General features: G+C 59.1%; 1 protein-coding gene and 1 long non-coding RNA gene across 3 annotated transcripts in view; one reads left to right on the top strand and one right to left on the bottom strand.

Annotated features, from left to right (window-relative positions):
• The first annotated feature begins 1,152 nt into the window (after positions 1 to 1,152).
• Positions 1,153 to 4,135, top strand: LOC118001515. Its single transcript, XR_004676711.1, has 3 exons — positions 1,153 to 1,173; positions 3,226 to 3,292; positions 3,522 to 4,135. It is a non-coding gene; the product is annotated as an uncharacterized LOC118001515 (long non-coding RNA).
• The window catches only part of ANKS1A (ankyrin repeat and sterile alpha motif domain containing 1A), a 180,208-nt gene continuing 170,991 nt past the window's right edge, over positions 3,893 to 13,109 (bottom strand). For both annotated transcript variants that reach the window (XM_034991653.1, XM_034991654.1), the window contains 6 exons: positions 12,078 to 12,203; positions 11,773 to 11,844; positions 11,509 to 11,595; positions 10,806 to 10,943; positions 9,056 to 9,226; positions 3,893 to 8,140 (listed from right to left, as the gene is read on the bottom strand). In XM_034991653.1, coding sequence (XP_034847544.1) covers positions 8,021 to 8,140; positions 9,056 to 9,226; positions 10,806 to 10,943; positions 11,509 to 11,595; positions 11,773 to 11,844; positions 12,078 to 12,203 — 714 coding nt within the window. In that variant the 3' untranslated portion in view covers positions 3,893 to 8,020. The remainder of the gene's footprint in view (positions 8,141 to 9,055; positions 9,227 to 10,805; positions 10,944 to 11,508; positions 11,596 to 11,772; positions 11,845 to 12,077; positions 12,204 to 13,109) is intronic.

Below are 13,109 nucleotides of genomic sequence, written 5' to 3'. Positions count from 1 at the left end.
GATGGATTTCTTTTGGTTTATCTGGTCTGGGGCATACTCAGCTTCTTGAATGTGTAGGTTGATGTCTCTTGCCAAATTTGGGAAGTTCTCAGCCATTATTTCCTTGGGTACTTTTTCAGCCCTACTCCCCCTCCTTCTGGGACTCTGCTGACACAAATGTTCAATCTTATGTTAGAGTTCTGGGTCCCTGAGACTCTATTCATTTTCTTTCCAGTCTGTTTTGTCTTTCTGTCAAGATTGGGTCATCTCCATTGTTCTGTCTTCCAGTGGGTGGATTCTGTCTTTCCCATCCATTCTGCTGTGCGGTCCATCCACTGAGATTTCAGTTTCGGTTATTGTATTTTTCAGGAGCACCTCGTTACTGCTGGGCAACAGTGAGTTTCTACTAGGCCTCCTCTGATACCTGTCAGTGGGCGTGTGGGCCACCCTGTTAGCCTGGTGAGCGTAGAAGGCAAGGCCTCTGCTGGCCTCAGGGACGTGGGGCACAACTGTTTTCCTGTTGTGTTTGGATAGAGTAAGGCAGTTAGTGTCTTCACAGCTCTCTGTCCTGCCAGGCTGCCTCTCTTCTAGTCCTTCGGCTAGGGAGAGCAGACTCTTGTTTGGGCTTTGTCTGTGCCATCGGTGTCTCGGTTGGGGCTTTTATTTGTACCGAGCAAGAAGAATAGGGGAGAGTATGTCTACTTGATCTTCCTGGAAGCAGAAGTTCCAGTTTACTTTTTTTTTTATTAAAGATTTTGTTTATTTGAGAGAGAGAGAGCACAAGCGGGGGAGGCGGGGGCAGGCAGAGGGAGAAGCAGGCTCCCCGCTCAGCAGGGAGCCCGATGTGGGACTCGATCCCAGGACCCCTGGATCATGACCTGAGCTGAAGGCAGACGCTCCACTGACTGAGCCACCCAGGCGTCCTCTGGTTTACTTTTGATAGCTATTGTCAAGTTTTGTCCTTTGTTACATGTGATACAAATATTGTTTTCAATTGTTCTTTTTTATTTTTAATTTTTAAAAAATTTTAAAAGATTTTATTTATTTATTTGACAGAGAGAGCATGAGCAGGGGGAGTGGGAGAGGGAGAAGCAGCCTTCCTGCTGAGCAGGGAGCCCGATGCAAGGCTCGATCCCAGGACCCTGAGATCATGACCTGAGCCGAAGGCAGTCGCTTAACAACTGAGCCACCCAGGTGCCCCTAATTGTTCTTTTTTTAAATGTTGCTTTTGGCTTTGCAGAAATGTTTGATTTTTATATAGTTGAATATGTTAATCTTTTAAAAAATGGATTCAGAGTTTTGCAGCATGCTTGGAAAGAACTTTCTCGTACCAAGATTGTGGGGGAAAAAGTCTCCCTATTTTCTTCTAGCTTTGTTGGGATTTTATTTTATTTTTTCTACATTTAAGTATGTGAGCTATCTGGTATTTATTTTGCTGTAAGTAGGCATAGGAATCCCCGTACTGTCCCCAACCTCTGTGGCTATGCAGTTGTCCCAGGCCCATTTACTGGATAACAAATCTTTTGTGGTGTTAGGGAAACTCTTTTATTTGATAAAGGCTTGTTTAAAGTAATGTTCCTAGTAGCTGAGGCCTGAAAGACGAGCCCCAGAGTTGTAGACGCTGCCCCGAGTGGTGGCTCGTTCACACCTCTGTGCTCCTTGGGTGTTTGAACTGCGGAACATTCTGAAAGGTCCGCCTGTCCCCAGGAGCTGGCTGTCGGGTGGGACCTGCACACGCTGTAGGTGGAGGAAGCCAGAGGTGGCCAGGGCTAAGAGTGCGTTTTGAGCTGCCCTGGCAGGTGCTCCAGTTGGCACGGTTCTGCTTCCTCAGTCGCCTGGTCACTGCCGGAAGGGTGACCCACCGCAGCCTACGGAGGAACGAGCCAGCTGCCTGGCTTCCCGGACCGCAGTGTCTGTGAGGCGGAGCTGCTGAGGACGCGGGCGCTGCCTGCGGGAGAGAGGAGTGCACGGGCCTGTGAGGGGCTACCTCACCCTCCACGCTGAGATGAGAGCAGAGAGCCGCGCCGCCGGGCTCCTGCCGGCTCCCAGCCTCCAGGTCCTGAGGGGCCGTGCGCGGGGAGCACGCTCTAGCCGGCGTCACAGGGAACGGGGCAGAGGCAGGACGCGGCAGGCAGATGCACTCCCGCCGAGCGGGCCCCATCCATTCCTTTGTCGCAGCGGCCCCAGCCCACACTCGTGCCAGACCGGCCGTTCCCACTGGGCCAGGCGCGGGCCCCCAGGGCACCATCAGCACCGTCAGCACTGCAGCCCAAGAGTCACGGCCGTAAGGCTTCTCAGTGAGGCCGAAGGGGACTCTGACAGTGGACTGTGTCCTGGGGCCCTGTTCCAGAGCCACAGTGACACGAATTATGGCCAGACCTCCTCCTCCTGGCTGTAAGGTTTCTTCTGCCAGGGTGTGCAGGGGTGTGAGGATGATGAGGCCCTCCACGACTGGACCTCACTCTCTTTACCCAGGGGCCGTGCACTGGCCTAAAAAGCCCTAATTGGGAGTGAGAAGCTGGGATCTGGTCTATTAGCTGGCTGGCTAGGAAAAACCTTTCCCCGCTCTGGGCCTTGTTTTCTTCAGAAATATAGTTGGGTATTGGATTAAATCAGTGATTTTCTTTTTTTTTTTTTTTTTTTTAAGGATTTTATTTGACAGGGAGAGAGCAAGAGAGCACAAGCAAGGGGAGTGGCAGGCAGAGGGAGAGGGAGAAGCAGACTCCCCGCTGCGCAGAGAGCCCGATGCAGGACTTGATCCCAGGACCCCGGGACCATGACCTGACCCGAAGGCAAATGCTTAACCGACTGAGCCACCCAGGCGCCCTAGTGATTTTCACTTTTAAAGCCCTTGACAAATGGAATATTTCACAGAAACTCATTTATAGAAGTGTTCAGTGCTGGGGCACCTGGGTGGCTCAGTCGGTTAAGTGTCCAACTCTTGATTTTGGCTCAGGTCATGGTCTCAGGGTCGTGGGATGGAGCCCCAAGCCCTCCATCTGGCTCTGCGCTCAGCGTGGAGTCTGCTTGAGATTCTCTCTCCCTCTCTGCCCCTCCCCCCCATATTCTCTCTCTTTCTAATAAGTCTTTATAAGTGTTCAGCGCTAGGCAGTTGGGGTGGAGGCAGGCATGGGACCAGGGCCTCTGAGGAGGCTGGAAGCCACTGGAGGGCATGGTTTCTTAGGTCCTCTCCAGCTGGCCCTGGGAAGGCGTGGTGACCTTTCTGAGCCTTGGCTGCTTTCTCAGAGTGAACAAGACGGATGCCTGGAGAGCTGCTAGCAGGGTTTGGAGCCCAGATGCCGTCGGCGAAGGGGTTCGTAGTACCGTTCGTGCCTGTCCAAGCCCTCCCCTTTCAATACCGGCCCAGGCACCAGCCCCTCCTTCCCCGTCCCCCCTCAGCTCCAGGAGCACCATGTGCCTTTGGACGCTCCCGCCCGGGGTGGCCTCAGCGTGGCTTTGGGTCGGTAGCCAGTTGTGCACGTCTCAGAGGTAACCTCCACAATTAAAGGAAGTTCCTTGCGGGGGACACTCCTCTTCCACAGCTCTCGGTCCTCCCACACTGCCTTGTACAGACAGTCGATAAATGTTTGCGGGTCGACAAGCCCAGACAAGGATGCAGAGGATCCGTACCCAGAACGTGGCCCCTGCTTGGGATTCAGAGGAGATGTTCTAAGGAGGGGAAGCTGAAGCACAGAGGCCTTGCAACTGGACGGGGTGGACGGACGGATGATCGCTGGCAGCTTCCCGCTGGCAGCGCACCAGACAGAGCGGCATCCCCACACTCGTCCCTGGCAGCGCGGGACCCCCGTCAGCGACCCGGAGCCGGCCTACAGCCTACAGCCCGGGCCTGCGCTGCTGCCAGAGACCCGTCAAGCAGCTTTCCAATTCAAAAACTCCCAAAAAGGAAGGCTGGTTTCATGTTGCTTCTCATTTATTAATTCCGTCTGTTCTAGGTTGTACAGTTATGAAAATAACCAAACCGAAGCTGGAAGCCCAGGAATATTTACACTCTCTCTCGTGTCGTGAGGTCAGTCTACATTGTTGCGCAGATTCGTTATGTTTGGTACCACAAGATGTTTGTAATTCGGACAAAATCGGACAGATTAACAATCATATGTACAGTAAAATAAAAGGGGAATTCATTCAAGTATCAAAATACAGAGACAAAGATTAAATAACATTTTTATTACAATTCAGTCCCGTTGCCACCCCGTTAGCAACAATACTTTTGCGAGCTGCTTGTGACGGTCACGCCGCAGGCCTGGGCCTCTCGCAGGCGGGCCGAGGACAGACGAGCGTCTGACTGTGGGAGCGGCGGCCACCACCATGGCTGCCTGCTCGGCCAGAGGCTTCTCGAGGAACGCCCGCCAGACTCTGAGGCTAGAGACCCAGGAGGCGTGTGGAGCCTGGCAGACCCGGAGCCCGGCAGGAGGGGTCCTATGGCTCAGAGCGGCGAGCAGAGAAGCTGGGGGCTGGGGCTGGGGCCGGGGAAGGTACTGACTCCCTCGCAAGTCCTGCCCGGGGGGCCCCGCACAGCTCAGACCCCGCCGCCGAACGAACGCCGGTGCAGAAGCGAAGCGGGGGCTTTTCCGCTCGAAGCCTGTCCTTGAAGTTACACCGCCCCTTTCGAGGGGAGAGAGAGAGTACCTGCCCCGGAGGAGAAGTAAAAACGAAAGAAAGATCCAGTCCCTACCCTTCTCAACTATTCGGAAATAAACCAATCTCAAAAGCAAACCCAGAGCCAGAGAGGATTAGCTAAGGCTTTCCAATATGACAACACCCTGAATAAATAAAGATATAGCAGCTTCAAGGGGAGGAAACACCTACGTGTGATTTAAAAACAAAAAGACGGCTCGAACAGCTCATCGTAGTGTCTACAGTTTGCTTTTTGGACCTGCCGCCTCCGGAGAGGAGAGGCGCGCTTAGCTGAGGCCAGGCCCCCCGCAGGGGAGGGAGCGGCGCCCACCCCTCCGGTGGTTCCCTGGTCAATTCTCGCGGGCCAGCGGGGTGGTGGTGGTTGGGGGGCGGGGGGGACAGAACATGCGTGGCGGGAGCTGACGGGAGGCTCCCAGGCCTTGGGAGAAGCAGGAAGCGAAGCCAGACTTCGAGCGTTGAGGTCCTTGTTTAGTACCGGAAAGTGGAGGGTTCCCTGCCCCTGCTCCAGACAGAGGAGGTGCCGCCCCCGGGGCCCAGGTTCGAGGCAGCAGGAGGACAGGGCCGGGCTTTCCGTTTCTGGCCACCACCGGGGTGGGGAGTGTGTCCGAGAGCACTCTCTGTGCACGGAACCCACAGGGAATTCCGATTCACAGCCTTTGCTGGGAAAGAAGTCCCGCCGAAGCCTGGCACGTGGGTCCTGGGGGTAGCCCGCCCTGTGCCGGCAAAGCATGAGGTCTGCTGAATTACCCCCGGGAGGAACGGCTCCTCTCTGCTCCCTACTCTAGAAGGTACTGGGCCAGCAGCGCAGCCGGCTCTGCCTCTCGGCCTCACAGGAATTACCCCGTCTGCTTCTACCACCCTCAGGAGCACAGAGCAAGAGTCCAAGTCAACAAGCGAAGCAAGCCAGCAGGAGGCCTTAAGTGGTAGTGGTGCGCCAGGACCCCAGTCTGCCCTGAAGGCCACACTGGGGGAGAACCGAATCACCTGTCCCCTTCTTTAGCCTTCTCTACACCTGGAGCCAGGGATGAATCCAGCAGCGGAAAATACAACAGTCAAACCAATAATTCAGAGAATCAAAGCGAGTCCTAGTCACACAGACCTGATTAGACAAATCACAAATTGGCAGGTAGCCGTCTTAGCCGACCTACCCGTTAATGCCCGAAACAAAGCTGCTTTTTCTCCTTTCTGACTGAACCCAGGCAGTCTGAGGTCGCCAGAGAGTGCGGGGCCCGGCGCCCTGGCCACCTTGGGCTCTGGCGCCGAGGAGCGGCCCCGACTTCATGGTCCCGGGCACGGCTCGCTCAGCTCCGTCTGGCCCCCAGACCTTCACATTTGGAAGCCCAGACACGGACCGGGAGTCTCTGCTTCTGCCAGGTGCGTCTGGGGCCTGTTCTTACTGCAGAGGCAGCGTCCGGCTCCGGACGGGGACAAGAAGTCGTGCGGTTCATAAGGAACAGCAACTGACTTGGTTGGGTTTGAAAGGCAGACTCGAACAAACCCACCTGGGCCTGCTTTCCGCTCACCCCCAGGGCACTGCCCCCCCTCTACAGCCTCGCGGACGGCGCCAACAGCCCATCCCAGGGGCAGAAGGCGGCGCCGGCCGGCCTCGGAGCCGCTCTGGGGCACCCCTGTCTTCCGATCCCGTGGCCGTCTGTCTAAAGATTGGCAGTTTAACCTAGAGGTTTGAGCCGAGTCTTAAAAATTCGTTTTCTAGAAAAAAATTTTTTTTCTATTAAAAAATGTCTTCTGGACAAGTCACTTCTTGACTCTCTGGAGTTCCAGTCTCATCTGCTCGAGGCCTGGAGTGCGGCTCACTCTGTAAGACCGGGTGGCGGCAGGTCCAGGCCGAGCAGCCCCACGGAGCTGCTCCCGGCAGAGGCCAGGCCTGGGTCTTCGAGGCTGCAGGTGACACAGTGGTGGCGGCGGCGGTGGTGGTGGGGGCCGCGGAGGTGGGAGCCTGTGCTCCCCACGTCTGTGTTTCTGCAGCACAGTCGGTTCCTCAGTGGCTCAGCTTGGCAGAAGCAAACACAACGGGGGGAGGAAAGGGTTAACCACAGGGGCCTGCACAGGGTGGAGGAAACCGAAAGGAAGCATGGAAGCGAAGGAAGGTCCCTCACAGCCTCCCCTGAGCGCCCGTGGCTCGGGAAGGCACCAGGACAGGCAGGCGGGCAGGGGCGCCCAGCCCGCCTTATCACCTTGGCCTCCGCCTCTCCAGGAACCGCCGCGAGCTCCCGGCTTCTCTAGGCTTCTCTCCCAGCCTACGCTGTGCTGGCGGCACGTCCTCCTGGCACCGTGCTTTCCTGTCTCCCGCCACCTGAGCTGACCAGCCCGCCCCGGAGACCGGGGTGCTTCTTCAAAGCCTCCGCTCCACGATCCACAGCCTCCCCTCTCAGGGGACTCAAGGCTGAGCGGGGCTGACTATCTCTGACCCTCCCACTGCGGAGCAGTGACAGGAAGTCCCGGGAGGACAAGGGGAGTTGCTTGGTCCGGGTCCCTGTCCTCGAGCGGCTGGGTTCTGTGAGGGAAGAAGGCGCACAGGCCTCCCTCTCGCTGGGTCCCCCAGAAAGGCCTTCCTCCTCGGTGAGCTAGACTCCTGAGCCAGCCGTGCGACTCCCGGCGAAGGCAGGAGGGGCCGACCACACACACACACACACACACACACACACACACACACAGAGGCCATCCCATTCCTCGGGAGCGCGACTCTGGGGACCAAGAGGCCTGCCGAGGGAAGCCAGCCCACGGGGGTCCAGACGCTCAGGGCTCCACAGGGCTCCACGCTGCCGAGTCAGGCCTGTGCCCGGGGCCCCTGGGCCCTCCCGGAACGCAGTCTGGCCCCAGGCGAGCCACGGCGCGGAGCTCGGGCTCTCGCAGGAGGGAGGGACGGGGCCGCAGGCCGGCCGTGAGCGGACTGCGAGGGGATTCTGGCACCACGTGGTCACAGTGGTTGGTTGTGTCAGGAAAGGTGCAAAAAGACGGTTCGCTCTAGGCGGCGGCACCCGGCTGCGGCTTGGCATAGAAGGCGGGAGGAGAGCAGAGAGCCCGGCCTAGTCAGAGGGGCGCTCACTGGTGGACTGCTCGCAGACTGGGCCCCCCGCCCCCAGGATTCACAGTGCCTGCCCGCTGAGGCTTCCTGGTGCCCACCTCAAAGGCGACTCGCCCCCCTCCCCCGCCAAGCTGTCCTCGCCCAAGGCGGGGACTTCACAGTGTCCGGCGGTGTTGGGTACAAGCTGTGCGTGTGGTGTCTAGAGCTGCTGCCGGGGGGGCGGGGGGAGCAGGGCCCCCCGGGGCGGGGCCTTGGCGTCAGCAGCCGGAAGGAGAGCTGAGAAGAGCAGAGGTCGGATGGCAAGGCACAGTGAGACTAGTGGAGACAGGGAGTGAGCGGTTAGAAGATAGTGGTCTCATACTTGGTGCTGAGGCTCCGCTTAGAGTCTGGTTTAGGGTCCACCACCCAGGAGACGCTGGCGTGGGACTGGGCATCCGGGTCCGTATCGGGCGGGTCCAGCTGCCAAGGAAGAAGGGTGAGGGGTCAGAGAGGGAGCGCCGCACCCGGCTGGGGGGCAGCAGGGCCCAGCTGTCCCTTCTTCCTGCCTGGGGCCGTGCTGGCATCGTGCCAGCATGAGGGACGTGAGCGGCGGCCCTTGTTCTCAGAGAGTAAGCCCCCCCCTAGGGCTGGGGTGGCAGGAGTGGCGCCCTCCCCGGAGCATCGTGGGAGGGCCACCTCCAGGCCTCTTCAGGGGCGACTTCTCCCAGGGGTTTCTCAGAGCTGCTCAGGTAAAGGAGCCTTGCCCGACCCGAGCATCGTGCTCTGAGCCCCAAACCTGTGCATGGTGGCAGGAAGGGGGTGCGAGGCTGGGAAACCCCAAGCCTCGGGTCCCTTGGGCGGGACCTGAGAGCACACCCCGGGCCTCGGCAGAGAGGACACACAGAGAAACAGAGAGCTAAAGCACAGACAGGGATGGCAGGAGGGCGGCTCAGGAAAGAATGTCACGCGGGTGGGGGGGTGGGGGGAGGCCACTAGCGTCTCAGAAAGCTCACGGTCACTTCAGGGAGACTGACACACAGACAGCAGGAGGTGTAAAGACCTTGACTCCAGGACTAACAGACGGCAGCGGTAGGTAAGAAGGACGATGGGTGGTGCAGGTGTGACAGTGACAACAGCGACTATCGGGGGGCGGCAGCACCTGGGGCGCAGAGCAAAGCAGACACAGACACGGGGTGGTGTTACCGGGGGCTCGCTGTGGGCCGGCCCCGGGGGCGCCTGGCGAGGGAGGGGGCCGCAGCCTGCGGCCGGGGCGGCCGGGGCGGGGACAGGAGAGGAGCTGGCGGCCCGTTCCGAGGGGCCGGCTGCCTGTGGCTGAGAAGCCCCTCCGGCCGCCCGCTCCACCCCACGCCCTCGACGCCCGGCGGGTTCACGTACTGCTGACTTCCTCGTGCCGACCCGAGGCTTAGGCACCGGTTTGGAAGATTTCGTTTCGATCATCTCGGCGGCGGAGGCCCCCAGGGGCCGGGACTTTTGGGCCTGCAGGGCCAGCTGATAGGCCACCTCGAACGCCTGCCCCAGCGTCAGGATGATCTCGTAGGTCAGATTCTGGGAGGAGACAGAGCACGACTTCAGCACGGAGACCGAGGAGCCACCTCACCCCTTGGCTCGAAACCGCCCCCCCCCCACCGCCCCCAGGCTTCACGGCCCTGAGCACAGGTGGGGGTGGGGCACCAGGACAGCTGACGAGAGAATCGGCCAGTTCTGCCAGAACACTTGTTTTCAAAACACTGCTTTGTCCCAAGGTGACTGAGACGTTAGGAACAATCTTGAGCGTCACACAAAATTTTGTTTCCCCGGCACAATGTCGTGGACAGAAACACCAGGGGACCTGGTAGCTCAGCTTCCCAGGGGCCGACGGCCTGGCCCCCACACCCCCCCGGGGTACTGTTCCTCTCCCAGCCCTCTGTGTTCCCCTTCCCGCACCTTCTAAAAGTCCACTCCAGGTCTCTCTCAAGGGACAGGGCCGGGCTGGCCGCCGCAGCTCTGGATTTCTTAACCATTTCATGGGAACAGAGCGGCGCCAGTGTGTTTGTTAGGTTCCTATCTTTTCTAATGTGTCACTGACCAAGTTTTCGAGTGTGGTGCCCCGAGCCCTATCTCCCCAGAAACCCTACAAAATTTTTACTGCGTCATTTTATGTAGCATGTTGATCTTTGGGAGCATGTATGTTGTATTACAGCAGAAGTGACTGTCTGTGGAAAATGGGAGCTCTAGGTCAAAGTGCCAGGAACTACGAGTATGGGGTAGATGACCCCATTTAACCTTCAAAACAAACCCCACACAGCTGCTCCTGTTATAGTCTCTTTTCAGCCGAGGAGGAGCCGGGGCGAGTGACTTTCTAAGACCACACAGCTAGCAAGTGGCAGAGCCAGGAGTCTGACGCCAGGCCCAGAGCAAGCACCGATTTCCTGAGGCTGAGAATGCCTGGCCGTCTGTGTTCCAGAAGCCCCAGAGATTGGGGAAGTAGCTACTCTGTCCCAGGATGGCAGGGATCTGGACAGAAGCCTGGGGGTGAGGAGAGGGCCCGGGGCCTTGTCTCAGGGCAGGGGGAGTCCCTGCTGCACCGCTGTCCCTGTGGGCCCAGCCGGAGCCTGAACGTGGGAGAAGGCAGCCTCCCGTCAGGAGGGCACTGCTGCCCCCCAGAGCAGGGTAGAGGGCATTTCAGGGAGACGGCCCCTGGAGGGTGGGGAACGGGGTGGTGGGTTGACAAGCAGCCTGGGGGAGGGAAGCCCTGGCTAGAACGGCAGACGAGCCGCCCGTTCTCTGTGCTTCAGTCTCATCACTGTCTACAGGGGACTGGCCCGGGGGCGCCTGGGTGGCTCAGTCAACCGGTTAAGCGTCCGCCTTTGGCTCAGGTCATGATCCCAGGATCCTGGGATGGAGCCTCGCATGGGGCTCCCTGCTCAGCAGGGAGTCAGCTTCTCCCTCTCCCACTCCCCCTGCTTGTGTTCTCTCTCTCGCTCACTCTCTCAAATAAACAAACCAATAAAAAAAAAGGGGGACTGGCCCAGATGGCTGCTGGGGCCTCAGCTGAACCAGACATGAGCCAGGTGCCACCCATGTGCCGGGACAGCACAGCACCGAGGCCACCCTCCTGCGGCGCCCAGCTCAGGGCCCCACCCACCACATCCACCGTGCTGAACACATGGCAGTAGTGGTGGCTGGTCTGCAGGTCCTTGGTGATGTAGGCAAAGGTACAGAGGTCCTCCGGGTCCTGGGCCGCACAGGAAATGTTCCGGATCTCGTGCTCCGCAATGACGTTCTGCTGGGGAAAGCAGGGTCTGGAATTCTCGGCCCCAAGGCCACCTCAGCCCGTCTACACCATCCCCGCCACCGCCATCTTTGTCCCAGCCCAGGCCGTGAGCCCACGGCCGCTACTTCTCCGATTTGTTTGGTGGGCGTGGGGGCACTGTCTAACCTTGCCAAGGTAGGTTTAGGGGTCTCCACCCTCGACCACAGCAATGGAGGGCGTCAGATGTTCACATCTGACCACGAGCTCTCCAGCCCCTGCCCTCTAGGGGAGGGCATTACCAAGTGCAGGGCGTGGGGGGAGTCCTTTGCTCATGAAGAGAATCACACCACTAAGGGCCCGGGAGCAGGTAAGAGGGCTGATGGAACCCATGCTGAGGGAGACCAGGGGCGCCTGTCACTAGGGCAGGGCCCCGGGATCAGGACGTGTGGCAGCTGAGAGGCAAGCGCCTGGCCGAGCGGGTAGGAATACGGAGGAATAAAGAGGGCTGCGGACACTGTAGGCAGCTTGGCAGGGTTGGGGAGTGAGCGGCGGGGAGAGGGGTCCACTCCCGCTAACAGAGTTGTGAGAAGCACACCTTGTTGGAGGCATCGATGAACTTGACACCTTTGTATGTGATGGACAGGATGATAGTGGGGATCTTCTTCATGTGCTCGGTGGATTTCTAGGGGAAGCAAGAAGTGGGACTGTGAATGCCTCTTCTCAAGGCCAAGCCCCCTGGGATCCCACAGGCCCCAGCCTCCGCCTGACCTTACACGGTGTGGGAGGGCCCGGGGGCTGCAGCGGGTGCCCCTGGTGATGCCTCCCATCCCCGCCAGCCGCCCCCCTGCAGACAACCTACCCGCATCTTGGCACAGGCGTCCTGTGTGGATTCTGTCCCTCGAAGATCTTTGATCAACATGGAGCCCAGATACTGAGGGAGTAGGCAGTAAGCGGGCTTAGGACGTCCTGTGCTATCATGCAGGGCGACCCAACCGATTTGGGACCATAATCAGATGGTTTCCTCTCCTCACTCCCTTCCCCGACCCTGGCTGGGAGGCCCCCCTTCCCTCTCGGGAGTGGAGAACAGCACTGGAGGCCTGGACCTGGCCGGGAGGGGCGGGTGGCAGGGAGGCCGGCCAGGCTGGGAGCGCAGGGGCAACTCACGTTGGCTTCATAACCGCAGGACTCGAAGATGAGTTTCTCTGGCTGGTGTTGCCAACTCTGCACTGGGGCGTAGGGAGCAGCCAGGCTGGGGGGCCGAAGGGTCAGTTTGGCTTCGCGCTGCTCTTCCTGTAGAACACGTGGAGTCACAGGTCTGCTTGCCCACTCCAGAGGAACTCGTGGGTTCCAGCACACCCAAGGGCAAAGAAGCCAGCCCCAGGGGTTCAAGGGCAGTGGGGAGGGCAGGAGACAAAAAGCCAAGCAGGTGCACTGGGGCGGAGGTGAGGCCTATCCACGCCAAAGGAAAGGTGGAGAGGCACGGGCCTGGGCCACCTGAGGGCAGGCGTGGTCGGGAAGGCTCTGAGGTGGAGACAGGAAATGAATAAAACCAGAGAGGGGAAAACAAGCTCAAAGCATGAAGGGTGGGGAGCGGGAGTCAGATCCCTGCAAGTCTCATATCCCCGTCAGGGCCCCTGGATCTGATTCTGGGGTGGGCAGGTATCAGTGCTAGGGAGACCTTTTATAGTATTCCCTGAGGCGGCAGCTGAGCTGGGGGAAGGGGGCAGGAGGCCACTGAAATCCAGGTGCCAGGTGATGGGGGCCTTCACTAGGGCGCTGGTCCAAAGAATGGGGAGGCGAGAAAAGAGTCAGGAAATATTTATGACTTCCATTCCCAGCACTGTGTGGAAGCCTTCTGATACACAGCAACTAAAACGGCTGGACAACATGCTTTGAAATCTTGTCAGATTCATGGCCGTGCCTGTGGAAACGTGAAGGACATCCCCAGGTGCTGGAGATGAGGAGTGTGAGTCAAGAGAAAAAAAGCAGTGAAACTGAAGTTCTCCTTGGCCGGGGGTGGGGTTTGGGGGTGGGGGGGTGAGGGACATGTGCCAATCTTGTGTCCAGCAGGCCAATTTGGGGGACAAGACACAAAGCCTGGAATCCGGGTGCAAGGCAGGAGGCAGGGCAGGTGAATACATCAGGAGCCCGGAACACAAGGCCCTGAGAAGGCGAGCGCGGACTGCGGGCTGGGGC

Source organism: Mirounga leonina, unplaced genomic scaffold (assembly GCF_011800145.1).
Source record: "Mirounga leonina isolate KUSES-001 unplaced genomic scaffold, KU_Mleo_1.0 Mir_53, whole genome shotgun sequence".
Classification (NCBI taxonomy): domain Eukaryota; kingdom Metazoa; phylum Chordata; class Mammalia; order Carnivora; family Phocidae; genus Mirounga; species Mirounga leonina.
The sequence above is the reverse complement of the archived record's forward strand: the minus strand, read 5'-3'. Positions and strand labels throughout refer to the sequence as shown.